General features: G+C 45.1%; 1 protein-coding gene across 5 annotated transcripts in view; it reads left to right on the top strand.

Moving 5' to 3' along the window:
* Nucleotides 1–27,154, top strand: part of ICA69 (islet cell autoantigen 1-like protein) — a 70,939-nt gene that overhangs the window by 14,822 nt on the left and 28,963 nt on the right. For all 5 annotated transcript variants that reach the window (XM_065449156.1, XM_065449164.1, XM_065449141.1 and 2 more), the window contains 4 exons: nucleotides 4,917–5,040; nucleotides 7,316–7,514; nucleotides 16,792–17,016; nucleotides 17,546–17,631. In XM_065449156.1, the coding sequence (XP_065305228.1) occupies nucleotides 4,917–5,040; nucleotides 7,316–7,514; nucleotides 16,792–17,016; nucleotides 17,546–17,631 (634 nt within the window). The remainder of the gene's footprint in view (nucleotides 1–4,916; nucleotides 5,041–7,315; nucleotides 7,515–16,791; nucleotides 17,017–17,545; nucleotides 17,632–27,154) is intronic.

Below are 27,154 nucleotides of genomic sequence, written 5' to 3'. Positions count from 1 at the left end.
GGCGGTGCCGCCGCTTGAGTGGTTTTGGTCATGGTTCATAACAGTTCGACGTGGGTGGATAAGGCGTAAAGAGCGATAAAGACTTATAATGATCAGGACGTCATCAGCGCACTTGGTTGCCTACATATCATCACCACTTCGTAATGTACAGTGAAACACTCAAAAGGGGCTATTTGTATACATTCAGGCCAAACAAAGACAATGCCACGGAATGTATGACTGAGTCGACAAAAAGCACATGCGTTTGAAGACAATTTTGATTGAAGTCGGGCACGAAAGGTACAAATCAATGCAGCGCGAGCATGCGGCATTTAGGAGAGTGAAAAACTAACGAAACAAGTGGCAGCATATGAGATTAGTGATGAGCGAAGAATTGCTTGCTTACCTCACAGAGCCGGCACCATTGCGTTGGGTTGAAATGAGCCCGGCTGATTCTTTGAAGCCAGGTGTTCCGTGCTGCCTCTCGCTTGGCAGATGGAATACGGAATAGTCGCTTGCCATCCTTTTCACTTGTGCTGCACTCGAAGGCACAGCAACGTGGCATAATGAACACATAACTATGCTACGAAGCACAAAGGAGGCATGAAATGTGGTGCCTGCTTACGCCACTTGCAATATTTGACACTGCGATGGCGGTGGAAGCAAAAAACAAGCAAGACAAAGGTGTGCAAAAGCACGTCACAGCCAATGGGAGGACCAAGCATCAAGGGAAAGTGCAGGGTATGAGGATGGTGGCAATCTTCAAAGGATGGCACTACTTTTGATTTGTATTGAGAGGCTTTAAGCACAGCTGCCTTGTTTTGCCACCGATTGAAAAAAGAAGCTTTGGAACTCTTGCACCATACAACAGATAACACTGCCAACCTTCTGAAAAAATCAAGGGTGCGTCCTATACACCGAAGTAATGTTCGAACTATATTTTTGGGGGATTTTTGTTTTTACAAAGTTCTGGGTGCGACTTTTACATGGGTGGTGCCATTACATGAGCATATACAGTAAATTTATCATTGCACATCTGTTATGCCTGGGGTCAATAATGAGCAGACAGAAGAAAAATAATCATTGAACGCCTGGGCAACAGCATAAGGAAAGGCAGACCCATTACCGGATCCTGTAACATCACCACTATGCACATGGGCTCATGGGCTAATTTATATTCCTTTACATATTTCCAGAATTATTCTGGCAGCTTTGAAAAGCTGAATTGCACATATTCCAAGTACTTACCTTGTCTCGATGGTAAAGATGTTTGCACTAAGTTCTAAGTTCACTGAACTGCTTATGCGATTCCTGGTCACGCAATTATTTGTAACGATGATGGAATGACAGTTTTTTGCGGGGCATACGCCGTAACTCGAATGAAAACCAGCAAGGACTTCGCTACTTTTTTTTTCACCGATTTTGGATTATATAGATGAATGTTATTCATTACCACGCAAATGGAAAGTTCAGTAGTGTCATTTATATCTGTTGCATGGTAAATTGGAAACCAGTCATAACATTTAAAATGTTTAAACATACCAAGTAGTTACCCATTAAAAACAAATAAAACATGGCATCACACACCTGTAGTCATTGCATACACAACACTAAAAGACCTGGAATGTCAGATGCTGCACATCCTGTTTAACAAGGGGATCACTAATTGGCACAATATCATCAGTATCAAAATTAACAAGAGCAAGGTCTAAAATGTTGCCAGCCACATGAACGAATTTGTTTATTTGCACTAAAACAAGAAAGAAACAAAGGGGACGAGGGCATCTGTCTGAGTTAACATGTTCCAATTCAGACACAGGATTTCTGTTTCTCCAATTGACAACGGAGACATTAAAAAGTGATATGACAGCATCCAACCACAGCTTTGTTCTTACTTGATTGGATTTCAACTCAGATGCTTTCAGCACACACTTAAAGGTTTCAGTGGTGCCTTGTTTTGAAACTATCCTGCACGGGAATTAGTACACCACTACCAGAACCTACATTCAAAGTGGAGTACTCTCGACCTGTATGAAAAACAGCCTAGTTTTGCAGGTGGTATTCACTTGTACTGGAACGTTCATTAAGCCAAGTTTCAGTAAGACGTGACATCATGATCATTGAAGGCTACATTTGAATGAAATTCATTTCCTTTTGTTTGAAGGCCATGCACATTTTGGTAGTAAACGCTGCAAATAATTTGCCTAAGGCCAATGGTTGCTTAGCTTCCTTTGCCTCCTGCATTCCGAAAATGTCCGAAAGATCAATCCTTGGCATGCACTCAGCAGATGTGCTCAGCAGAATGCATTACCATCAGCAGGCACAGATCAGGCCTCTGACGCATAATGACCAATGCTTTGTGGTCCTTGAATGTACTAACCTTTGACCTGCTAATAGCAGCATGCAATATGTGGCTGGCAGCGCTACCTACTCTGTCTGCTGACTGGTGCACTTGATTAGGGTACAAATGCGTGCTGTGAAAACAAGACACCTGCCTTTGAGCTGTGTGCTTATTGTGAAGGACATGAGTCGTTTTTGCACATGCTGGCTCAATTCCGGGGTGTGGGTAGACACTGGTGACACATTACTTAATAGCTGTTCTCGTCAGCAGCTGCATCAGTGAGTGCCTGTGACTGTGATAAAAGTCCTTACTAGTTTTCCAGTGGGTCACTGAGGCATGACCTCAGAGCACCCAACGAAGAACAAAGCTGTTTATTCATGCTGACGCATACAAGACATTTAATACACACAATAAACGAAAATAGGATAGCACAGACCTAATAAAACAGCTAACAGTACATTACATCTTGAACTGACATTAATAGAGGATTGAGACACCACGGTATGAAACAATTATTTTTGGACCGTGCGGTTCAGTCAAATCTACAACAGTTCACCACTACATAACTAGTGGGGCTAGGTGATGAGGAAAGCGGCGATAATCTCGCCAAACCTGTGATGAGGCTAAGTGATGAGTTGATGAAGAATGTAGTGCTGTTGTGTCCAGCCGGCTGAAGAGACACAGGCATTGCAGTGGAACATTCAGGAGGAAGCAGCAAGAGGTTGGGACGTTCTGGCCAGGCAGCTGTATGCAAGCTTGGGTCCACAGCTCAACTGCTTATGTGCCGCCTATGGTTGTAGGCATCCAAGCATCTCATGGCAGAAGTCTGTGGCCAGGTGAAGTCTTGAAGCACTGAAACGCATAGGCCAGCCCTTGACTGGTAGCCCCTTGATGGTTGAAGTTGTGGTGGCTCGGGTCTGAAACCCAACTTTTCAGCACCCAATAGAGTGTCTGAACTTTCTGGGAGGCTTCTGGGACTCTGCCTCTGGTCTACAGTGCCTTTCGCATTTTTCTCCACTTCATGGCCTTGTGTGTCCCCACAATTGGTTCGCTAAAGCTTTGTGGACTTGTGCGAGTGGCTTCTTGCGTTTTCATTTCTTTCTTGCGGCGCATGTCCTTGCGCTTGGTTCTTTGTCGTCGGCGTTTCTTCTCATGCACAGCACTTTCATCCGTGCGTGCACCCCTTCATGTAACCTTCCTTTTCTTTGTTCCAAACACTGCATTCAGCCTCGTGCACTTCACTCATCAAAGTAAAGAACGATGAATGCCATCACCTATGAACATGTCCTTCATAAGATGTATGCAGCCTGAATACAGATGCCTAGGATTTGCAGTGCATGCTCATATCTCTACCAATAATGGCGCTGGTTATCTGCAGACATATCCTATCTTTTTGCAGTAAGGTGGAAATTTTTTCGAGCTGGAATTGATGCATTCTTTCAATCAGTGCAGAAAACGACAGCTACACAAATGGGAAGGACATGGGACAACACAGCACTCATCCTGTGCCCTTTCTTGTGTTGCCATTGTTTTTTATGCTGATCCAAAGAATGCATCTGATCTCTTTACCAAGCTGTGAACAGTGGTGTTTGGGTTAACTTTGACAAGACCTGCATATCGGTTTGCTTTTTAAAGAGGCACTAAAATAATATATTAAGCCGAATCAGATCAGTAAGTTGTTCGTCTACAAGTCTGTCATCATTTATTGTGTCCAATATATGACTTGGTTGTGCAGAAAATTCCTGCCGAAGGTCCCGCTGCTGCTCTTTAATTTGAATCATCCGTGCAAAAATGTGCGAGTTGACATAATCCCCATGTGACCTCCCTCACTGCCACTCTTTGGGAATCAGCCTGTGCTGATGATGTTGCATGAGAGGTACCATAGTCCAGTATAAGTGGTGCCACTAAGATTTTCTATTTTTAAAATTTTCTCGCTTACAAAAGCTCTGTTCTTGCTATGAATGGCAAATTAATTATTACATTATCTTTCAATCTAGATTGACATAATATTTTCTCTTTGTGTCCCTTTAAATGGGAACAAAACTGTGATTCTGGAAAGGCATTGCAGAATGAGCTAGCGATGTGCATATCTAATGTATCCTTCAGAGGAAGATTCTACTGGAGCCAGCTGGCAAACGGTATTGCCTCCCTCTGTGTTTCACTCTAAGGAATTGTTAGGTGAAGCTGTAGTTTGAGTGTGCACATTCTTTTTATTTGCCCCGCTCTTGTAAGTTCTTTGTACAACAGTGTGCATGCAAGTGTAGCTTGAGGAATGGCATAACAGCAAAGGTGTCACTTTGTGCATTCTAGTTGCCTTAGTGCCTGGGGTGTTAAATTAATCACCCCAGGCACTAAAGGAACGGATCTTAACTAGTACATTGCATTAACTTTTATGGTTGGCAAAGGACTCAGTTTCTGGTGGTTAAGTGGTTTAAGTGAGCACAGTATGTTGCATTTTGTCTCATAATGCGTCTTCCCACTTTGCTAGTTCTTGAAAACTGTTTTTGAAAGCTTGCTTTTTGTTGGCAGATATATTTACTGCTCTGCACACAATTTTTATTTTGCTAGTGCTTATGGAATCTTATTTTTCTATTAGCACTTAGCCAAGAAGAGAATGCATTGGGACGTTTCCTGAAAGAGTGTGGAAAACAGGACAAGACCCGAGCTGGCAAAATGATGGGTGCAACAGGAAAGACAATGAGCTACTCTGCGCAGCAAAGGTATGAGCCTGGCCTACCAGACACAGCAAATCTACACCTATGCTCCAGCCTTCAGAAGGATTACTGATTGTAAATCCTTGTCCGTGCCATAGTTACATTTTTCTTCTTTCATCAGTCTTGAGAAACACAATGACCCGTGTAATTCCTCAAAGTCCAGTTTTCCAAGGAAGAAATATAAACAAGAATTGCATATGTAGCACCATCTAATATAGGCTGCTGCTTATATTGAAATATAACACAAATGGTTTTTCCCAATATCCTTAGCTGCAAAGTCACCCTCACCTTATATGCGAGGCTCATGAATTCAGTTGATGTTTAAAGGGGGTGCTGAACCTCCCCTCAGGCTTAGTAAAATAACGCAGTCTGCGGATATCATACGCTGCTGTGAACATCTCAGCCAAATTTTGCTGTCGTGTACGATGTGCGGAGCTCACAAGCAGAGCGTGAAGTCACCTTCTTCTCACACACTCTCTTTTCTACAGAAGCCTTCTCCTCACTCTTTTTGAGCAGCTATATTTCGTTATATAGCATATTCCCATACACGGCTGCTATTGATCAACAGCTGACATCAATCAAGAAAGGTGTTTGGATCAGTGTGCTTCTTTCTACTGTTACTGTATATATTTATTTACATAGTTTAGTAAACAGGCTGCAGTAAGCGAAAATCCTTGCTTTCGAATTTTGATAAGAATTATGTACTTCCGGAAAAAGCCGACTATCGTCTGCTCACACTTGGTTGCGGCCACCTGCGTAGGAATTAAACTTTAGTTGCCCTGCTTATCGGTGTCGTAGCCGTCGGGTCTCTCTGATTACGATTAGTTTTAACAATCAACTAGCCTTGAACCACGCGAAACTTAAGGTCAAGCCACACACATGCTTGCCAGTACGTGCTCACTCCTGGTTAGATGCCTTCTCAGACATTGCTTCGTATTGAGCTATTGACAGCACTTCAAAATGTGCAAGTTAGATGTGGCTACTATCTGTCAGTCAAGCCGGGGCAGGACAAAGTGCGTCCGCACCACATAGCACGGCCAGACTGGAGCACACAAGTGCGAGCACACCCTCAGGCCCTGTCATGTGCAAAGCAGATGCTGTGCATATGCACTACAGTTGCATGTAGCTGCGGTCTGCTGTGTAGCATAGATGCCGTGGGTGCTGCAATGAGTCCGTGCACTGTGGCTCGCTGAGAACAGCTGCATTTGGCATGTCGTAGGTGCCAAAATTGGAAATAGTGGCTTCTACACGAACATCCAAAATCAAATTTGAACTGTGCGCCATGGTGACGTTCAGTGAGTGGAGCATTGTGGGCATGCCCCGCTTTGCCATAGCCTTCGCAGTGTGAGGCTTTGAAGAAGCAGCAAGAGCACTGCAAAGCGGATTATAGGCAACCTTGGATTGCCAATAACAGCTTCTGCTGTATGCATTGAAGTACTTTTCGTGGCAAAGTATTTTTGAAGTACTAGTGCATTTGAACTTCAAATGCATTTCTCAACTTCAATAATGTGGTTCAGGACCCCTTTAACTATGGCACTGTGAATGCCATATTTCAGTGGATCAAGTTTTTAGACGACGATGCAAATTCTAGCAAACTTCTTATTTTTTGCTTTTGTAGCAGTAACTGTTGCTGAGGGTGTTCTTTACATTTCTCGGATTTACCGAACACTCAAATCAGCTTTTCTGGAAGTTTGCTACCCTGACCAAGTACTATGAGCTGTCACCAGAGAAATCAGCATGTATAATTGCAGACTGATGTTGAACAAGCTGGGAAAATAAATATTCCTTTGCTTAAATCAAGACAACAAATTTATAGGCTGCCTAGAAATTAGGCATCTTTAATAAATGTCAGGAAATTGTTCCATCAGAAACTGGTGGCTCTGTGCACCATCTACAGCTCCTTTACCATAGCATCATTTGTAACAGTCACCACTTGCATTGGTCTTACTCCCTCTAAACTGTAGCAGCTGTTCTTATCCTGCATATTCTAACAAACCAATATAGGAAATTTGCAAATATAGAATATAAGTCAAATAGCTAGGGCTATTCAATTCATATTTGAAACTTCATATTCACATGCCATTACCTTTCACAAAACAGGCGGTCGATTGGCGCTATATTAATCCTTAAAACCAATAACATTTTCCAGGTGTCTCATGTTAGTGACTCGGAAGCTATCCTAGCACTGTAGTCTATTTGCCATGCACCTGTGTAGCATTGTTTGACCTCAGTTTTCTGCATGGTTCTGTGTGGGGTCCTAGTGCTTGTACTGTTCCTGCAGGCTGACCCTACGTGTGCCTCTAGTGCGCCTCTATCAGGAAGTGGAAACCTATCAATTCCGTGCTATTGCTGACACTCTGGCTACTGTTGAAAAGATGGAGCGGTCCAGGACAGACTACCGAGGGGCTCTCCTTTGGATGAAAGACATCTCACAACAGCTGGACCCTGACACGTACAAACAGTTGGAGAAGTTCCGAAAAGTAAGTTTCTCATGGTAATTCTCGTGCTTTAATTTGACTAACTGTTGAGGGGAATTAGCACTAAAGAGAACTGTTAATTAGTAGGAACAGTTTGTAGATATTATACATACAGTCATGCATCCACACAAAAATGTACAAACAGACCACACATTCACACAGGAACGTCATAGGTTGGTGCTCAATAACTTGTATTCAGTCACATGCAGCACAATGGAGGTCTCGCTTACACAACAGCCTCTGTTCAATTTGATAAACTAGACTACAAACACAATCCTTTAAGTGGTGCTATCACTTCTACAGAATGGCCATCCCCGAGAAGCATGCCTCACAACTACATGTAGTACCGTATTTACTCGCATAATGAACACATTTTTTTTTCCAGAAAAATATGTGCAAAGTTGGGGGGCACATTCATTATGCAGGGTAAAATTTTGAGCGATTTTTTTTTCCACGGCCACCTCTAAAAAGGTCAATTTCACCCAAAATGCAAACCATTGATTGTGACAGAAAATGTGCAGATAGCTACATGAAGTAAGGATAGTAGTTTTATCGGTTGTGTAAACTTCCAAACATTTGCCTCAACACAAATTGAGTGGCGAGAATGCAGCACGCACAAAGGTATGAGCCGCCATCGACTCTCCCATTGCATATCACTTGCAAGATAGGGTGCGAAGTGGTTGTGCAATGTGCAGTTGCTGCCGGAGTAAAACACCGCAACCCCTTCCCTTCGTTCCCCTCACCGCCATGCGTGCAACGGAAGACAGCGTGTTTCCTTGCCGCTTTGGGAGACGCTCCCGGACCTTCGAAGCGAGCGGTCGCATCGCCCCTCGCTCCGACGACTACGGCTCGCCCGCCACTTCTTGCGCGCGTACGTCTCCGCCTTCGACCGCGCTTACGAGCGCAGCCCTTTTCAGGGCTCACACGGCAGCTGGCTCGATTTCCTGAGCCACGCTGCTACACGGAGGCCCCATCTCATGGGTGACGCTCCGAAGCAGCAGCATCGGAAGAGGCCGAAGAAGTCAACTCCTGGCTTCAACGACTCGGAGCACCGACGGGCCCGGCAGCACCACCCGCGTGGACAACAACCACGCGCCGGCGGATCGCCTCCCGCGTTACGATGGAAGCGCGGGCTGAAGGCTCGTATGCTGCGTGCGCTGTCGGCCGATTCGACGGACTCCACGCCGTCATGCCGGCCTTCGCAAGGGAGTGCGACGCCGACCGCGCGCGCCCCATCATCCTCGGACACTCCCTTCCGCGCATTTCCATTTGATGTGCCGAAGACGACTTCCAGCGGCCACGACGCCGCACCGTCCGCTTCAACGGACACCACCGCAGAGGCCCCCACTTCGGCTGCCTCCACCGACGACGGTGCCAGCTGCGCGTCGATCGGCGACACCAATGAGAGTGCCGGCAGCTTCTTCTTGCCAACCGCAAGCATGATTGGTGCCGACACTTCGTCCTCCCGTACAGACGTGACGATCTCGCCCGAGGCAAGTCCTGTCCGGCCCGATTCCCCATCACTATCGTCGCCAGCGGCCTGCGCGTCGCGCGTCGTGCGCCTCGCGCTCGGCGGCGGTGCCTGCCACTGTCGAGGACGACGACCAGGCTGACGGCCCCTCGCCCAACGAGAGCCGGCCGAGAGCGCCCACCCCTGCCCCAGCTGCTGAGGGAACAGGGGAGCTCATACAGCGAAACTCTCCACTGCCGCTCGCGGCCGCCGAGGCTGCCCAAGCCTGCCAGCCGGCAGCGGTGCAGCCAAAACAAGCCGCAAGAAGGAGACGCCGACGGCTCGTCGACTTCGAGCCGCTCGCCCCACCTGTTGACGACGGCGTCACCCGCGATACCGATGTCACGGTCCTCTACCGTCCCACCGGACGCAAAGCGACTTTCCTCAAACTCTCACGGGACGGTATCGCTGCCCAGCTCTCCCCTGTGCCAGGCGTGAGACGCGTTCGCGTCAACTTCCGCCGGAATGTGGTGGCTGCAGACGTGATGCGCGGTGCCGACTTGGCGCCCCTCCTCGAAGTGTGCGACCTTGGCGGCGTGACGGTGCGCCCCAAGGCTCTACACAACAACTCCTGTGTGGGTGTCATCCATGGGGTCGACCCTTCTTTCGACGCCCGCACAGTGCGCAAAAACCTGGAAGCGCCCGTCGCGGTGCTGTCATGCTCGAAGAGTGGCGCCAGCGTCACCGTCACTTTCGTCGGGAGTGTCGTGCCTCCAAGCGTGCGGCTTTTCAAGCAGCTGCGCGCCGTTCGTGCCCGCCTTCCTCGACCGCTACAGTGCGACCACTGCGGCGTTTTCGGACACGCCGGCGCCACCTGTTTCCGCGACGCCCGCTGCCTCCGCTGCGGTGAGTCGCATCCTACAGGAGTCTGCCCCGCGGAGAAGGCACGCTGCGTAAATTGCGGTGGCCGACACCCTTCGACAGAGCCGAGCTGTCCAGAGTGGCAACGCGAAAGGAAGGCGGCCGTGTTGTTGTCTTCGTCCGAGCGGCCCCTTTCAAGGAAGAAAGCGCTTGAACTGGCCGGCGCCACATCGCACGAGTCGCATTTAGCCACTCCTTCGACGACTGCTCGCGCCCCGCAGGGCCGATCCTACAGTGACGCCCTGCGTGGCCGCAACACCCAGACGGCCGCTCCTGAGCCGTCATGCGGCCCACAAACCGCACCAAGCAGCGACCCCAGGGACGCACTCATAGCCGCTCTCGCGGCTGCACTCCGTGCCGTGCTGGACCAGTGCCCAGCCATCGACAGCAACGTCCGACAGATGTGCGACGCGGCTATCGCCGCACAGGAAGCTCTGCTTCGCCACGACTAGAAGCATCACCGCTCCTTATAAGCGAATGTAAACAACCTGCCCGCGCGCTGTCTGGGCAGCCGCCGCCGCGTCTATCTCACCCTTCTTTCCATTCCCTATCCCTCTTGTGCAGTGCGGTTGAGGTGTCCTCATCTGAGAGACAGTTACTGCACTGCACTTTACCCCAATTATTTCCTTCCCCAACAAGAACCTCTCTCTCCTTCCCGCTTTCCTCATTTGTACATGGGAGATTGAGCCGTGATCATCGGCACCCCTTGGGCACAGTTGTGCAATACACTGTTGCTTACAGAGTACAATGCCACTGTCCCATGGATCCCCCCCCCCCCCCTTTGGGCCTTTTGTGCGACGAAAGATGGCGTGCGAGATTGAGCGCATCTCCTACTTCACGGCAGCAAGTTCTGGGTGCAATCATTATGCGAGAAAAAGAAAAAACACGCTTATTGATAGGAAAAGAGGGCGCTGCGTTCATTATGCGAGTAAATGCGGTGATATGGGCTACCAGATATTCACCCTTCTCTTTCTTTGTTCCCATAAGCAATCGTTCATGCATCATTCAATTTTACCTATGTACACTTTCTTATAAGACATGGGAATGGCATAAACCATCCCTCTGGAACATTCATGAAGGGATTCTTATGGTTTGTGCTGCAACTTCATCTGCCATCATCGAGTATGGGTGGACACAGCTTCGAAAGCTTATCATGGGCAGAAAAACAAAAGGTATACCATGTCAGCTAGCAGCATTTCTAAGGTTGTGTGACACTTTGTGTGCATAATTGAGCTCTGGGTGCTTGCAATCACACTCCTGATGAAGGCCAGACCCTGACCGAGATGTTGAAATTAAATGTTTGTTTTTGCTGTATGATGTGCGCCTGCACATACTTACACACACACATGCCCCCCTCCCCCCCCACCCCACACACAGAGATAGAGAGAAAGTTACAAAAAGAGAGATTGTACACTACACAGGAGGCAAAATTGCTACCACTCTCTGAAAAAGCGTGCTTGAACAACAAGGATGCACATTTTTGCGTTGCCTAAACAGCTTTTTTCTTAACTCCTGACCAAAGTTATTAATTGCTAATGCGTGCAGCCACTTTTTATATAATTATGCTATTGTCCTAGTGCTGTTTTAGGCTTGTAGCGCAGCTCGGAAGAGCAAAAAAGGAAGGCGGTAGGGGTAATCAAAGGGAACGGAAAACAGAGTGAGCGCTAACTTCCAACTGACAGTTTATTTCGTGACACAAGACTACTTATACACTCGGCAAACCATATGACATGAGGAGATAACAAAGAAATGAAGCAACAAAACCGATAGTAAACAAGTGGTAACATATTCAGACAGCCTGTGGCTACAGTCGGAGATACGCCAATTCATTGCTTGATAATGATAATGAAGGTGAGCTTACACATGCATGGCCCAGACCAATGATAGCCTTTGCTTCGATGATTTCTCTTGTGAGCTGATTACGACTGCGACCAAGAATGACGCATTCCTCTAAGACAGGTTCGCAACCACACGTTTTGCAGTGCTGCGCAAGAAACCCCCCAGCTGTAATACAATTCTTAGCATTGTAACCATGTTCGCGCAGCCTGTCATTCAGACATCGGCCAGTTTGACCAACGTAACGTTTTCCGCACTTGAGTGGAAAACAATAAACAACACAATGTGTGCAATTAACAAACTTATTTTTGTGGTTCTTGTCACAGGAAAGAGGAGCTACCTTATTGGGATTAGTGAGTTTGCAAATTCTCATTAGCTTGTTAGGGGCAGAAAACACTACACGAACATTCGCTCGCTGGGCAATTTTCTTAAGATTATGTGAGACGGTGTAAATATAAGGGATGACGCTAGTCCTACCCCTAGTAGTTACAGGATTATCTGCGTGCTGGTTGTCTTTTCTACGCTCTCTTAGAATTCGTTCTGCTATTGACACTTGTAGGGACACGGGATAACCAGCCTGCGAAAGCCGATCGCACTGAGAGGCAAAGCTAGACGAAACAGTATGGTGGCACGACTTTTTCAAAGCATTATTAAGGCAAAGGTTAGCAATGCCTCTCTTGATCAACTTGGAATGGGCAGAATGAAACGGAAGAAGTGGTTTGTTAGCACGAGGTTCATAGGACCAACACGTATGAATATCCGAACAAGCTAAGCGCAAATCCAAAAACCGGATCTCATGATCCTGTGGGAGCTCGTAGGTAACGTCAAGGGGCGCAAGGCATTCTTGGACTATTGGCACTACCGAGGCAACCTCAGTCTCAAAGTCAGCCAGAGAACACTGAACACAAAACAAAAAATCGTCCACGTAACGAAATATTTTAAAAATGTTAGTCTGACAAAGGTTGACTGACATGGCGACGTCTAGGCGAGCTAAAAATAAATCACTGAGGAGCGGGGCAATGCACGAACCAATGCACACTCCGTTTTTCTGCAGATAGATGGTGTCATTCCATGTAATGAACGTAGATGACAAATAAAAGCTCAAAAGTTCTAAAAAGTGATCACTAGACATCCCAGCATTATTTTGAAAAAGGGTGACGCCAAATTCAAAGTCGTGCCACCATACTGTTTCGTCTAGCTTTGCCTCTCAGTACGATCGGCTTTCGCAGGCTGGTTATCCCGTGTCCCTACAAGTGTCAATAGCAGAACGAATTCTAAGAGAGCGTAGAAAAGACAACCAGCACGCAGGTAATCTTGTAACTACTAGGGTAGGACTAGCGTCATCCCTTATATTCACACCGTCTCACATAATCTTAAGAAAATCGCCCAGCGAGCGAATGTTCGTGTAGTGTTTTCTGCCCCTAACAAGCTAATGAGGATTTGCAAACTCACTAATCCCAATAAGGTAGCTCCTCTTTCCTGTGACAAGAACCACAAAAATAAGTTTGTTAATTGCACACATTGTGTTGTTTATTGTCTTCCACTCAAGTGCGGAAAACGTTACGTTGGTCAAACTGGCCGATGTCTGAATGACAGGCTGCGTGAACATGGTTACAATGCTAAGAATTGTATTACAGCTAAGGGGTTTCTTGCGCAGCACTGCAAAACGTGTGGTTGCGAACCTGTCTTAGAGGAATGCGTCATTCTTGGTTGCAGTCGTAATCAGCTCACAAGAGAAATCATCGAAGCAAAGGCTATCATTGGTCTGGGCCATGCATGGGTAAGCTCACCTTCATTATCATTATCAAGCAATGAATTGGCGTATCTCCGACTGTAGCCACAGGCTGTCTGAATATGTTACCACTTGTTTACTATCGGTTTTGTTGCTTCATTTCTTTGTTATCTCCTGATGTCATATGGTTTGCCAAGTGTATAAGTAGTCTTGTGTCACGAAATAAACTGTCAGTTGGAAGTTAGCGCTCACTCTGTTTTCCGTTCCCTTTGATTACCCCTACCTCCTTCCTTTTTTGCTCTTCCGAGCTGCGCTACAAGCCTAAAACAGTCATGACATACCAACTCGCCCAAACTGCCACGCTTTTGTCCTAGTGCTACTTTCATAAATAGGGATATTAAAAAGAATAAAAATTAGTTTACAAATTGATGCATTTATAAAATGTATGTGGATGGCCTAGTTGGCACATGACTTGGAAAATCTAACAGTGCTAAAAATGTTACCAAACAAAAGCAAGACAGTGCACTCTTTGTGTCTTCTTGTTTAGCCCCCTCTTTAGCACTGTTTGTTTTCCCAAGCACTTATATAAGCATATTGGAGGCAGAAAATGTAGTGCAGCCAAAACAGAACAAAAGGAGGACACAGACTACACACACATTTCGCGCTAACTTTCCACGACGAGTTTTAATTGCGGGATTGCAGCGTACATATACCCTTCACTTGGTTACATTAGAGTGCCATCTTCTGAGCATCTCGATAACGCCACTCGCAAAATGTATGGCACATATTGTGATAAAAAATCATGCCATGCACATAAATTCCAACTCTTTTTCTGATAATGAGATGGAAGGTTTGCTGACGCATCACCAAAGATGGCGATGTGCTTCAGTGATGAGTCTGGTCATCTCATTAACGCTTTTTCTGAGAATCCTCATATTTTCAAAGAGGGGCCGGCAGGTGCATCTATTGCAGTGCATCTGTTGCTTTTTGTTCAGTTTGCTCTAGGTGAATGTAACATGAAAAATGGAGGTGCGATCTAGTTGAGAATTTTGCTATAATGATTCTGCACTCTTACAAGAGGTTTAAACAATGAACTGTCAATTTTAACACTTCTACAGCAAAGCTGTTAAAGGGAGTTCCCCAACGATTTTCATGCGGCGGCATGTGGCAATGGGGTCAGTATCAAATGTATATGCTCCACAATATGTGTCAGAGCCACAAATTTGCTTTGATACATAATTAGCAATGATTATTAAATAAAAGTTACCTTGTGTATATCTAATTCGAATAGACAAGAACTTGATGCGCAATTTCTTGAACTAGTCATCCACAATTTTTGTTTCTCACATCGCATTATAGCGGCTTCATATTGGAGGTCAGCCAGGAGTTTGTATAGCTTTAATGGTGTAAACAGATGCCTCGGCGCTGTGACACAGCCTACGTAAGAGCCGTCAATAACAGCCAGCCATGACCACGCTCAAACACCGCAGCAGTTACTGCGTTTGAGCAAGGCCGTGAGCAGCTTTGTTGCCAGCTTTGTTGTCATTGATGTATTAGTTCTCAGATTTTTTTAAACACGAAAGTGTTTTATGCTGGGGTCCACCATGAACTTCCCGTAACAGATGTTACGTCGGTGCGAACGCATAAAATGTGGTCTCTCTTCACAGAGATGGCACCGCCATCCAGGAGCAGTGAAGCGAAGTACTGCATTATGACATTAACAAGCGCAGACAGTGAGTGCTTCGGTAATCTCAGCGCAGTGGAGACTCCAATGCAGTGTAGTCTGGTGCAGGCGGTGTAGGCCTTCTGCTGAGGTGATGACGCAGTTTCCACACATGGTTTGTCTTTCGCATCCAATTAGCCTGTGATGCCTCGTCGCCTACGGAGTACAGCTTCAACATACATCAACAGTGCTTATACTATGCCTACTGGTTTGCTTGCGATCGCACCAAATGAGAAAACTGCTGCGCTAAGCGGTGCAGAAAGGCAACGACGCTGACGGGCGAAGCTTGCTTTGGTCCGGCGAGAGACAAGCTAGCGTGAAGCAGAATGCGTTCGCGGCACACGCTGCGAACTCTGCCACTCATATTCCTGAAGCTGAGTGTGTCGCAACTCAACTGGCTGCCCAAGACACTACGGAACGGGACCAAAATGCTCGTACCTTCGCTGGAGCGACTCGGCAGCAGGATGCCGCTCGCCAACGACAGCGCGCACCAAGCAAACCTGCAACACGATTGCCAACCTGCAAATCATGTGCCTTTTGCTGCAGCGGACTGCGAGTTCACGAAGCAAACATGTAACAGCTTCTGTAAAGACCCGTTTCACTTTCGTGTTCTACCGATTCCTATGAAAGAGGGATCAACCATTTTTTTTTTTTTGGTTTCTTTCATGCTGCTGCCCAGGTGTGGCATATCTTTATCAATGTATGTAGACTGCAGCATGAAGTTTGCAACATACTCAACGAACACTTGTGAGCCTGTCCCAGCCACTTTCATACCTGTGCCATGAAGTCTGTTCCTTTATGACATAAAGCGGTTGATAGCAGGCTGAAGCAGACAGTGCTTCACGTCTTTACAGTGGGCTTCACTTCTGGGCTCCTTCCTTTGTTTTTGTATTCTCTTCGAGGCCTGTTATAAATGTTGCCTGAATTAGTCAAACAACAGGGTCTGGTTATTAACTCTTGCATAGTGTCAAATCTCGATTTCAATTATTGATACTTGCCCCCGAAAAATTTGTTTTAAGGAAATGTCTTTTAACTGGTGATTATATGGCGTAAATATGAAAATAATTTTGTGCTCTTTCATAGAGTCTCCCTGTTGGTTACCCTGGGAATGAGCATCCTTATATAAGATTGCAATAAATGTAGGAAACAGTTGCATGGGAGCTATAGAGGCATAATCAAACCAGTTCTATGGTATGAGTGTGTTTCAGAGTACCCCTCGAATATAAAGACTGCATTTATTGGGGTTAGCACTGACATGCTGGGTGTTAGACGGCAGTGTTAAGCATTTTCCTGGTCACTTCAGCATCAGTGTCTCTCACAAAGGCTGACAAAGTGCCTGTGCAATGCACAAAGAGCGACCAAAATTGCTTTGTTGAATTGAGACAGGTAATCCATAGTCTTTAGTGGAAGTGCTCAATGTGAAAATTTTACTGCAAACTTTCATTGAATGGAGCCAATATTTGACTTTCTTGCACAGGCATGTGGCAAAAAATTTGTGTGAGAAGGTGTCACTCCTGTTTATGCACTCCTGATAAGTGTCATTTGTTGCAGGCTGCCTGTAATAGCCTCTGTAGTCGCATACTGCAATATTAACTTTGCTGTGGCTTGGACTGTGCAGGTGCAAGGGCACGTGAAACGCACTAAGATGCAGTTTGAGAAGCTGAAACTGGACACACTACAGAAGGTGGACTTGCTTGCAGCCTCACGCTGCAACATGTTTTCTCATGTGCTAGCCACTTACCAGAATGCACTACTCTCCTTCTGGGAAAAAACCTCCTCCACTATGACCAATGTCGCTGAAAGCTTCAAAGGGTACCAGCACTATGACTTCATCGTTGTCAAGGTGTGTATGCCCATGGATCTTTCATGAAGGGGAGCAGACTTTCATTTTTTCAAGTGAGGTATCTGGATATGCTAAAGCTTTTAAAAGGTCTAATACTTGCACTCTCAAATCTCGTGCAGCAGCTTACCATTGTCTTTGAAAAATGTACAGTCAGTACATTCTACCAGTGCTCAGTGAAACGGCTGAAACTTGCGAGATACCAATGTAAATTTAGATGAAGCCAAGGCCCATGCAGTGAGCCATGAAATGAAAATAATAGGTAAATTGCTGAGCACTGTACATAATGGCAATGGTCCAGATTAGTTAATGCTTCTAGATAAGGTCTGCTTACACTTACACTCACATTTACACTCACACTTACATATTTGAGCTTATTAAGCTGTGAACTAAAAGGTTGTGTTAATCGGCTCCTGCTTTCCCAAATTACTTGAAACAAGTAGTGCAATAAGTAAAATCAGGTGGTGCTTACTAAGGATCTTTGTGTAGTGCAATAGCATTGTGATAGTGATAGTGATGTCATTCACCACAGGAACTCCAAGAGCCAAGTAGAAAACTAGCTGAAGAAATGGGCAATGGCGAAGAAAAAGCAAGCAAAGAAGATGGCGACAAAGACAGGTAGGATTGGGAATATTTATGTTTTCCTTAGTGCAACTAACACACTTGTCAACCTCATATTTAAGTTACCTTAGTTAAGCTGTAGCAATTTGGAACGAATGCTTACAGTTTCAATCGAAAGCCCATGGAAGAAATCTTGATCAAAGCACAATATCTTTAATAATGTATTGTAGTTGGCGGCGTTAAGTTGCTCAAAGCATGAATCTGAAGTGCTTGTTTTCTTTTGCAATTTTTATTTCAATTCGCATAGATGAAGCAGAAAATAGCAATGAGCAAAAGAATTGGCATACTTGTGGTGGGACTATCAGTAAACTGTCTTTATATTCAATGAAACACCTGTTTAGCAAACGCGTTAGTAGTTTGTAGATTAAAAAAATTTTAATCTTTAACGTTGGCATAGCTCCTATATTTACAAATTCGGAGGACTTGAAAACAGTAAAATGTGGATGTATCTATCAATTGTTAAGAAAACTTGAGGAACGATGTTGGCTAACAGGAACAAATACGAATTCGTTTTGCATGCATGTGTCTGCCATTTAACAAAATTATATTTTACAAACTGGTATATGACTTTCTTTTAGGCTTGTGTATAGTGTTGTATCTCACTCACCTACATGGTCCTGCTGTATGCCACCCCATATGCAATGCCTATGGGCTTTCAAGGTGGAATAAATGAAATGAAAAAGGTTGCCTGTTTGCCAAGTTGCAGCGCATGTGCATAATCAAACAATATGAGCTTGCTAGGAGGATGAGGCCAAGTACGGCATTAGTTAAAGGCACCCTGAAACGATTTTGACGATTTTGTACAAATGTACCGAGTCGTTAGAGTAGGTCTTTCTGATCATTAATTGACGCATCTAAGTGCTCCGTGTGAAGCGTCTAATTTATTATAAGGTTTTAAACAAGTACATCGCTGCCGATCGCAGCACACTGCTCGACGGAATTTTCAGCCGCCCCTACCCATATGAACATAAATCACCCAATTGACGTCAGTAGGGCGAGCTATCCGATTGGCTGCCCAGGGCATGTCATCGATAATTTTTCCACCTCTGTAGTGAACAAATAATGTTCGTAATAGTTGGAGTATTAGTTAATTTGTTTCTATAAAAAGAAAGTAACAGAAATAGAATGCACAAGAACAATTTCTCACTACACTTTAGCACTTCTGGCACACAGTAAGCATCATCTGCTTGTGTTACAACGTGGTCCATTTTGACTAGAGCTCTGCGGTCAGAGTCTTTTCGCGATAACTATGATTCGACTTTGTTGTGTTGTGGACTGCAAACGCAACGACTGGCAATATGTCAAGCTGCGACATCGTGTCCCTCTGCCAGGCAGCAGACGAGCGGACTGGCTGCAGCGCATCGGACTGCCGCTATCCAATCGGCTGCAGGATTTGCGCATTTGCGGCCGTCACTTTACACCGGAAGATTACTAACGCAATAGTGTTTCGCGTGTCCGGCATTCGGGTAAACACAAGCGCAATGGAACAGGGCCTGGCTGTTTGTGTCGTTTCAAGGGATGAGCAAAAGCGCAAAAGTAAATGGTCTGCACGGTGTAGCCATCTGGTGGCACACAGCTCAGCCACACACAGTTGCAGTAACAAAATGTATTCTTCTTTGCAGCTGGTGTAAATTTTTCGCAGGAGTGTAATCTTTAACACGTTGTTTTTGTAAATGTTTAAAATGTTTTACACTTGGTTAAAGCAGTATTAGCTCATTGTTTGGCTGGTTAAGCACTGCGCCAACGGGTGCCTGGACTGTGGAGACCGATCAGGCAGCTCACATATGTCTGCACCAAAGCTCCTTCATCAGCTTGAGTTTATGCCTCCAGCCATTCATACGCCCAGCTCGCCTGTGGTTACTGGAATGCCAGACACGTTTGGCGCTGCGACAGAATGCTTGCAACGCCTGCTGTTTCGATAGCTCTCGCTTGGGGTCGACTGCTTGGCTGGCGGAGAGTTTGGAGAGGCTTAGCACGCTCACTCCTGGAGAACCGGAAGTTGAGGACATGACGTGCCATCATGACGCAGAGCCAGTGAAGGTGGAGCTTAGCCCCGATCACTCTGTGAACGAGTTGAGGAGAAAATGCATGACTATGGAGGAGGGTAACTTGTATTCGTTCGTAGCTCTCTTAATAAGAGACGTTTCACACAAATTGTGGTGCAGCTGATTAACTTTAGCTGTACCCTACACATCTACAAAATTTGTCTGAACCGTTTCAAAGGACCTTTAAAGCCAACACATGTGTTTACCTTGATTGAGCACTTGGGGATGCTCTGAATTCTACTACCTCTCATGTTGGTGGGTATAGATCAGAAATATGAAGGCAAAAAGGAAAGACAATATACCACAGCTGTTGGCTTGTAAATAGATGTTATTCAGCAGTTGCACAGAAATATATTTATGGCAAGCAGGCCAAAATCAATGTAACAATACTGTCATGTATTAGTGAGGGTGAAGAAAACAGCAAAACTGTGAATGACAAAAGTAGTGTTTTATTGGGTGAACCTGTGCCCTCGGATATAGGCTGCACTCAAAGAACAACAATAGCGGCAAACCGCTCGGCAAACACAGTTGGTGATCGTTGAAAATCTGATCTGCCGCTCAAGCGCGTCAGCTTTTATACATGAGTCATCGAAGTTTCCAGAGTTATCGCTGGTGCCTTGCGTGTCTTCCAGAAAGCACTACACAATTCGCATCGCATATGCAGTCAGATTACACAGGCTTTGGTGACAACAGACAACGCATAGAACCACCGATAACATTCCAGTAAGTTCCGATCATGCAGGCATATTTGGCACTGAGCAATAACTTTAAGCTATAAGTGGATGAAATGAAGTCTCCAAGAAAAGGATAAGTAAATACATGTGTCAATACTGCCAGGCAGCCATACATAAAAGCAAGGCAATTTGAGCTTTTCAGTCTGCAAAGGCTACATAGGATTGGTAAATGTCACTGAGAAAGCCTGCCACTTTTTAAGCAGCACATTCATTGTAGTATGTTTCAGCAGTCTCCCAGGTGTTTAATGCTTGTTATAGAAAGCTGAGCTCATTGTTGGTACTTGCTCACAGCAATTTACGACTAAAGTGAGGTGCATTTCACTCCAAACAGGACACTAGTATGCATGACAAATAGTTATTGTATGAAAAACACTGCACATTCCACCATGGTATCTTGCGTACCTATGTGCACGAAATCATGGGTGTGGATTTAAGCACTGGTTAGATATCGGTTAGGTATTTAGATATTAGTTTCCGAAATTTACAAAGTAATACATTGGCAGTCCAGATACTTTTGTGCTTCAATCTATAAAACGGCATTTTGTTAAAAAAAGTGGAACGACAGTGCATTCTTTGCCCAAATCTGATGGTACTTTCTAGAAAATGGCGCCACCCGCAGAATTAGTTTCAAGTGAATATTCCTTGCGGTCTCACCGGCTAGTAAATTGCAATATGTGCTGTAAGGTAATTAGTTACAACCTTATTTAGTGATTTTTTTTTTACTAGCCAATTATGTGTTTCGATTTCTCCTGCAAGTAGTGTTAGAGTTTTTTATTAGACCAGCTATTTCTGCTATTTGCGACAGACGGTTTTTAAAAATTGCTTAATGTCCTCGCAGAAACGAATGGTATAGTCAAAAGCACTTACAACAATCTACTGGTCATAATATAACTTGAGTTTAGTCATACTACAAAATTCAAACCCTATGTACTGAAGTTACATTGAGATATATTTCAAACCACTATACTGATACAATAGGCCGTGCATGCCCACTTACTATAAAAGAAAACGAGCATGTGTGGAATAAGCACAAAGAATTTTTTTCAGCATCTTTAGAAAGGTACCAGTGGTTAGTCATTTATTTCTTGGTGTGCTTCCTTAGATGTGTAGAAAAGATAACGAGAAGGGGTACAAAACATGATGGCATACACGCACACCAACTCACTCTCATGCACACGCAGGCTGCGCCATATCACTCTTGTTCTCCTTCATGTTAACATTAGTTTGATTACCACATCATTATTGTCGAAGCAAAATGGGTAACCAGATGCTAAGCCTTCTGCTGCAACTGTTTTGGTTGCACATTTGCTGTGTGTGGGCTACGCCATTACATTGCCTGTTAGAAGTGCAGGCTCTATACCGTGAAGTGTTTCCTTTCAGCAAAGGCACAGGTGCTGTGGTCGCAGACACCACACAAGTGGCATTACTTAGCTCAGTGGGCCACCTTGGCCAAGCAAATGCATATATGTGGGCATGTTCGCTGGAAAGTGCTCAGATACTGACACAAGGGTGGAAATGCTGCGCCAACTGTGCCATCCTGCTCCATACCTTCGAGTTGCACCAGCCTGCTCCGAAATGCAAATTTTGAGTGAAGTCGTTAAATTTAATGGGATGTGCTCGTTCACTGGTAACCACACATTCATTGCTGTGCATTGTTTAGCGTTTAGCCCTGCACTCCAAGCCTAGGCAGTCAGTTTCAGTTCTGGAGTGTGGGTGTTAGGTGGCACATTTTAACTTGGCCACTGGGAAATAAGGAGTGCATTATGCATGTATTATACACTAGGTGGGGTGATGAAATTAGGAATTCACAGGTGCAAATTGGGATCGGTTGGCACAAAACAAAGGTAATTGGAGATCACAGGGAAAGACCTTTGTCCTGCAGTGGACATAACATTGGCTGCTACTGCTGCTGCTGCTGCTGCTGCTGATGAGGATGATTCACATTTTATGCAGACCAGCAAAAGAGGATTTAAAATGGTACTATTTTCATGGGACACCCAGGAAGGAAAGCCACACTGTCAGTTGAGGGAAGATGTTGTATTTGATCTATTCAGCATGCAGCATATCAGTTTAGTTATGCTACATTATAGTGTTTGCTTGTGCCCTGTTAGTAAATCTGTGTCGAAGTATGGGCGAAGACTGTGTGTATAATGCCCAAAAAATATTTCACCCATGCACCACGTCCAGTTGCCAAGTTGACAGTCTGGCATAATGGTAAACCTCCTGCTTGCTTTCGTGAAACTTCTCAACTACAGATATCCAGTGGCAACATTGATCATCACTCAAATTTGGTTTGACATAATACTTCTGCGGAAACCCGCAAGGTGATGAGAAGTAATTCGCAACAAGAGAAGTAAGGGTGGATGTCTGATTTTCCCTTTATTAACCACATTTGGTTTCCATCTACTCCATTTTCTGTGTAACCACAAGTCAAATCAGACTTTTTCCACCACAGAAACGAAACCAGGGGTCCAATGTAGCGGCTTTAGTCATGGTTTTAGTCAAACTTAGTGACCAAATGCCAATCGCAAAAGGTTGGAGGAAACGCAAGTGGCAGAAACTGTGTATGCAGCAACAATGCTTATGATGCGACTTGTGCAAGTCAAGTCTTGATTATTTAATAAAGCTTCATACAATGTTTAAAATATTGGTCGGCGTTGTAGTTTATGTCTGTGGGACCTGTGGTGGGACCGCGAATAAGACTTAGCTTGTCCGAAGTGTTGGTCTGGGATTGTCTGGCCCATGTTATTAAAGGGACACTAAAGGCAAATACTAAATCGATGTGGATTGTTTAAATACCATTCCACAAACCTTGCAACGCCTGTTTCATGCCAATACTTAGTTAACGAGAAAATTATTGCATTATTGCAATACCTTTATCACCAAAACCTTCATCGCAATACCTTTATCACCCAGGGTGTCTACCAACCGGGAAAACCGGGAATTCTCAGGGATTTTGAGTAGTCTGGAGAAACTCAGGGAAAACGCAGGGAATTTGTGCCTCTATCAGGGAAAATTAGCTGTAATTGTATTGAAAGGGTTGAAAGTCGCGGTAATGTTGGCTCGAGTGGCAGGCAGGAATCGTAATGAATCATGCCCTGTCGTCGGCTGGAGTTGCCAGTGTACTGTCAACGACCGGCTTTCCGGATGGCCGATAATTTGGACGGCTTCACGGCACCACCACGTGCTCCATCGAGTCAATGCATCAGAAGGCCTGAAATTTTGGACGCAAGAACCCTTCGCCGTCCAATTTTCCGGACTTTTTGCCGTTACCGCAGGTCTGAAACAGCATTAATCAAAGCCACCACCGCTGCCATTTTGATTACCTTGCCGCCTCGAACCGGCGCTCTCGCACGCAGATCCGCTGGCATCCGTAGCCACCACTGCGGCAACGCTAGACTTAGCTACTTCGACGTTCGCTATTAAGCTTCTTGCCATTGGATGCCGTGTTTTTAATTTAGAGAATTTGCTGCTGTCAGCAACGCCACCGACTCAACCTTTGTGGTCCTCGCGATTGGCTTAGAAGCTTGAAAAATACCGTGTGTTGCCGGTTTCCGAAAGTCCGCTTCGCCTCTCTACATAAATGTTACTTGGTGAAGCATACTCAAAAGTATTGCAGTGTAGCATAACAAGCGTGGGAAGGGGCTATTGCCACGGGACCAGTATGTATTCCTTAATTAAACACGTGTGCACCCAGTATCTCTTGTCACAGTACGAGCACCGATATGCCTAATACGTGTACCGACAGGCCTTCAGAGCGTTTTCAAATGTGCCTGTGGTGGTTTGAGCCCTTAAGGGCAGTAAACAACATGCATTTATTTTTTCCAACTGGCGGATTTTTCGGACGTTTTCGCGGCCCTTAGGGAGTTCGAAAAATCGAACGAGGACTGTGCAACTGACCAAGAAGATGCTTCAAATGGTCCGTGGGGCGAACGAGTGGCAGAAGGAGGACAAGAACAGAAAGGACCTACGCATTAGGGAATTGATTGGAAAAGAAGCATGCTGCCGCCGTTTTGAAGGAGCTTGAGCTCAAAAAACGAAGTGTTGGCCGATTCAGAGATGCAGATGTCCCTCATCCAAACCAAAATAAACTCTTTAAAGCCCAGAAACACAACACTGAAGCATCGTGTGCGGGCTGAGAGTGTGCCAGGACAGTGGAAGTTGACTTACGAGCTGTTGAGAGAGACTCTGAATTGTGACAAAGTTTGGGCCTTATACCACTGAGCTTGCAATAAGTTGATAGAGATAGCTCATATTCGAAAATATTTGCTTCTGTATGCATCTCTTTTTTATTCGTATTTAAGAATGTCCGACTCAATTCGCAATACTTTCGAAGACATTTTATTTGATGTGTATTTTACTAACCGCTCCCTTCTATTCTCTTTTTGGATAACATAAACACTACTCCTTGGAATTCAAATTGGATTAAGTCGTTTTTCTAAGTTTTTTTCATATGCTTACTAGAGAGTGACAGCCTCGGGCGATATGGTTTCAGCCCGTTTTGACATAAAACATATCTCAGCATCACTCAGGGAATTTTGCAAAGGCACTCAGGGACAGCCTGGAAAACTCAGGGAATTTGGAAATGTCAACTTGGTAGACACCCTGCTGCCACCTAAAGGGGGAGTAGTGACATTGCATGTGCCATGACTGCCCTTTGCTGCCATCGGTGAGTAAAACTACGCTCTACAGACGGTACTACATTTTTTTGCCCAAAATGCAAATACGTGGCCATGGAGAAACCGAGCCAAGATAGAGTGGTGGATTTGCTGCTGCAGATGCTTTTGGTCAAGTGGCGTGGACCATTCGTGCATCCCACGACATCACATGGAAGTGAAATTCTTTGCTACTTGCATTTTGGGCAAGTTTTGTGAGCCATCAAAACCAGCACAGCACTACGCGATAACGAAACTGCTAAGATGCAAAAGCATGGGCAGCGCTGAAGGTAAAAAGCGAAACCGTTCGACCACTCGCATCGTCATCAAGAGTAACATCAGTGAGTTCTTTTGTCTAAAAATCATATAGAACTGGATAAGTAGCATTTTCTTTCATCTTATAATGCAATACAATGGTCTCCTTATTACGAGTGGTTGAGTACAAGTCACAGAATTTAAATGTGGAGTGCATTCATCATTGGGCAAGTACTATAATGTCCCGGGGGAGTCACTAATCGTGTCAGAAACAATTTCTCGATTACTGAGCCTCTGTTTGTAATAATATTGATGCCTTAGAGATTCTCAAGCACCAATCTATCAATTTAGTTTGACTTAATATTTGCCTTTAGTGCCACTTTAAGTGTGTGCGCGCTCTGAAAGCCAGCGAACCTTTAAAGTGCAGCTCTTAGGTGGCCGTTCCTGCATTGAGTGTCGGCGTACCTTGGCGTATCCATGCGAACAAGCACAGTGAAGGATGAAATTGTGAACACGGAGCACATTGGGGGATGAAAGACGGCAATAGCGAAGAGAGCATGAGGAAGAAAGCAGAGGAGGAGGGTGCAGTGGAACCAGGAGGCGGCAAGTGGAGGAGAAGGATGGTATAGTCAGTGGCGTCGCAATGGGGTGGGGGCGTGGGCCTCGGGTGTGACAGAAGACCTATGGGCCCCGGGTGCCACACGACCTAGCTATGCCACTGGGTATAGTGAAAGCATGAGAAGAAAAGTGTAGTGCCGTGCAAGATATGTTCTGCAGCGACGATGGCTACGGGATGCCGCAAGAGTAGCACGCTTTGTCTGTTCACCGATGATGCCATCGATAAGCCATGCGGCAAGTGTGACCACTGGTACCATATATGGAAACAAAGTGATACATGAGTGGAGGTTTGTGTGCAGCAGCTGCTGTGAATCACGGCCACGTATCGTCCACACGCTGCCTCTTGCGATCTGATTAGCAAGCAGTCGCCCCACACTTCACTCCATTTGCAAAGTGTTGCACAAGACAGATTGTCCACGCCAGCCAATACATATATCATGAAAGGAAAACACTAAAGAAGCTGTGCTCAAATTTCGCAATAGGAAGTGTCATAATCGTCGGTGAATTTTCCTCTCATACATCTTTGTCAAAAAATAGTTTTTCCCTCTGCGAGGGATGTGAAAAACTGGCAAACATGCAGTGAAAGTAACTTCAGATTTTGTTCTGCGATAGGTTAATACAGACTGTCCCAAAAAAATGTCACTAAAATAAAAAATAATGTTATTTTCTCTCTCTCTCTTTTCTTTTTTTGACAGCTTTATGCAATTGGCACGCACTCTGTATTGATGGGCGTTGTTCATGCTATGCCATCAGACAGCTTTCTGTGATGATGAAATGAAAGCTATGCAGGCAAAATATGAACTGGTTAAGAGCATTCATGAAAATACAGGAATGCAGCAAAATAAAGTGAAATACACCCCTGGGTGTAAAATTTTATTTATTTTTCAGCTTATATCTCCACGTGTGGGCAAAAGCGGAAGTGTTACACGTAGAAGCTACGCTGATTCAGCACCTGTTCCTAAAAACCAAAATTGATGTCAATTGCTGCTGGAATACTTGGCATAGTAACGCACATGCGGAAGCTCCGCCCCCATAGCTTTCCCTTTATTGCCCTTGAAAGTTGTCTGTGAGTATAGTGATGGGAATTTTTTTAATTGTGCACAAATAGTTATTTAAGCGTAATTAGCAAACTTTTATTAACCTGCTTTATCAATATGGTGTCAATGCAATAATTGTGAAAGATTTTGAGAAATGACCGATGACAGCTCTTAAA

This window comes from Dermacentor albipictus, chromosome 1, assembly GCF_038994185.2.
Source record: "Dermacentor albipictus isolate Rhodes 1998 colony chromosome 1, USDA_Dalb.pri_finalv2, whole genome shotgun sequence".
Lineage (NCBI taxonomy): Eukaryota > Metazoa > Arthropoda > Arachnida > Ixodida > Ixodidae > Dermacentor > Dermacentor albipictus.
The sequence above is the reverse complement of the archived record's forward strand: the minus strand, read 5'-3'. Positions and strand labels throughout refer to the sequence as shown.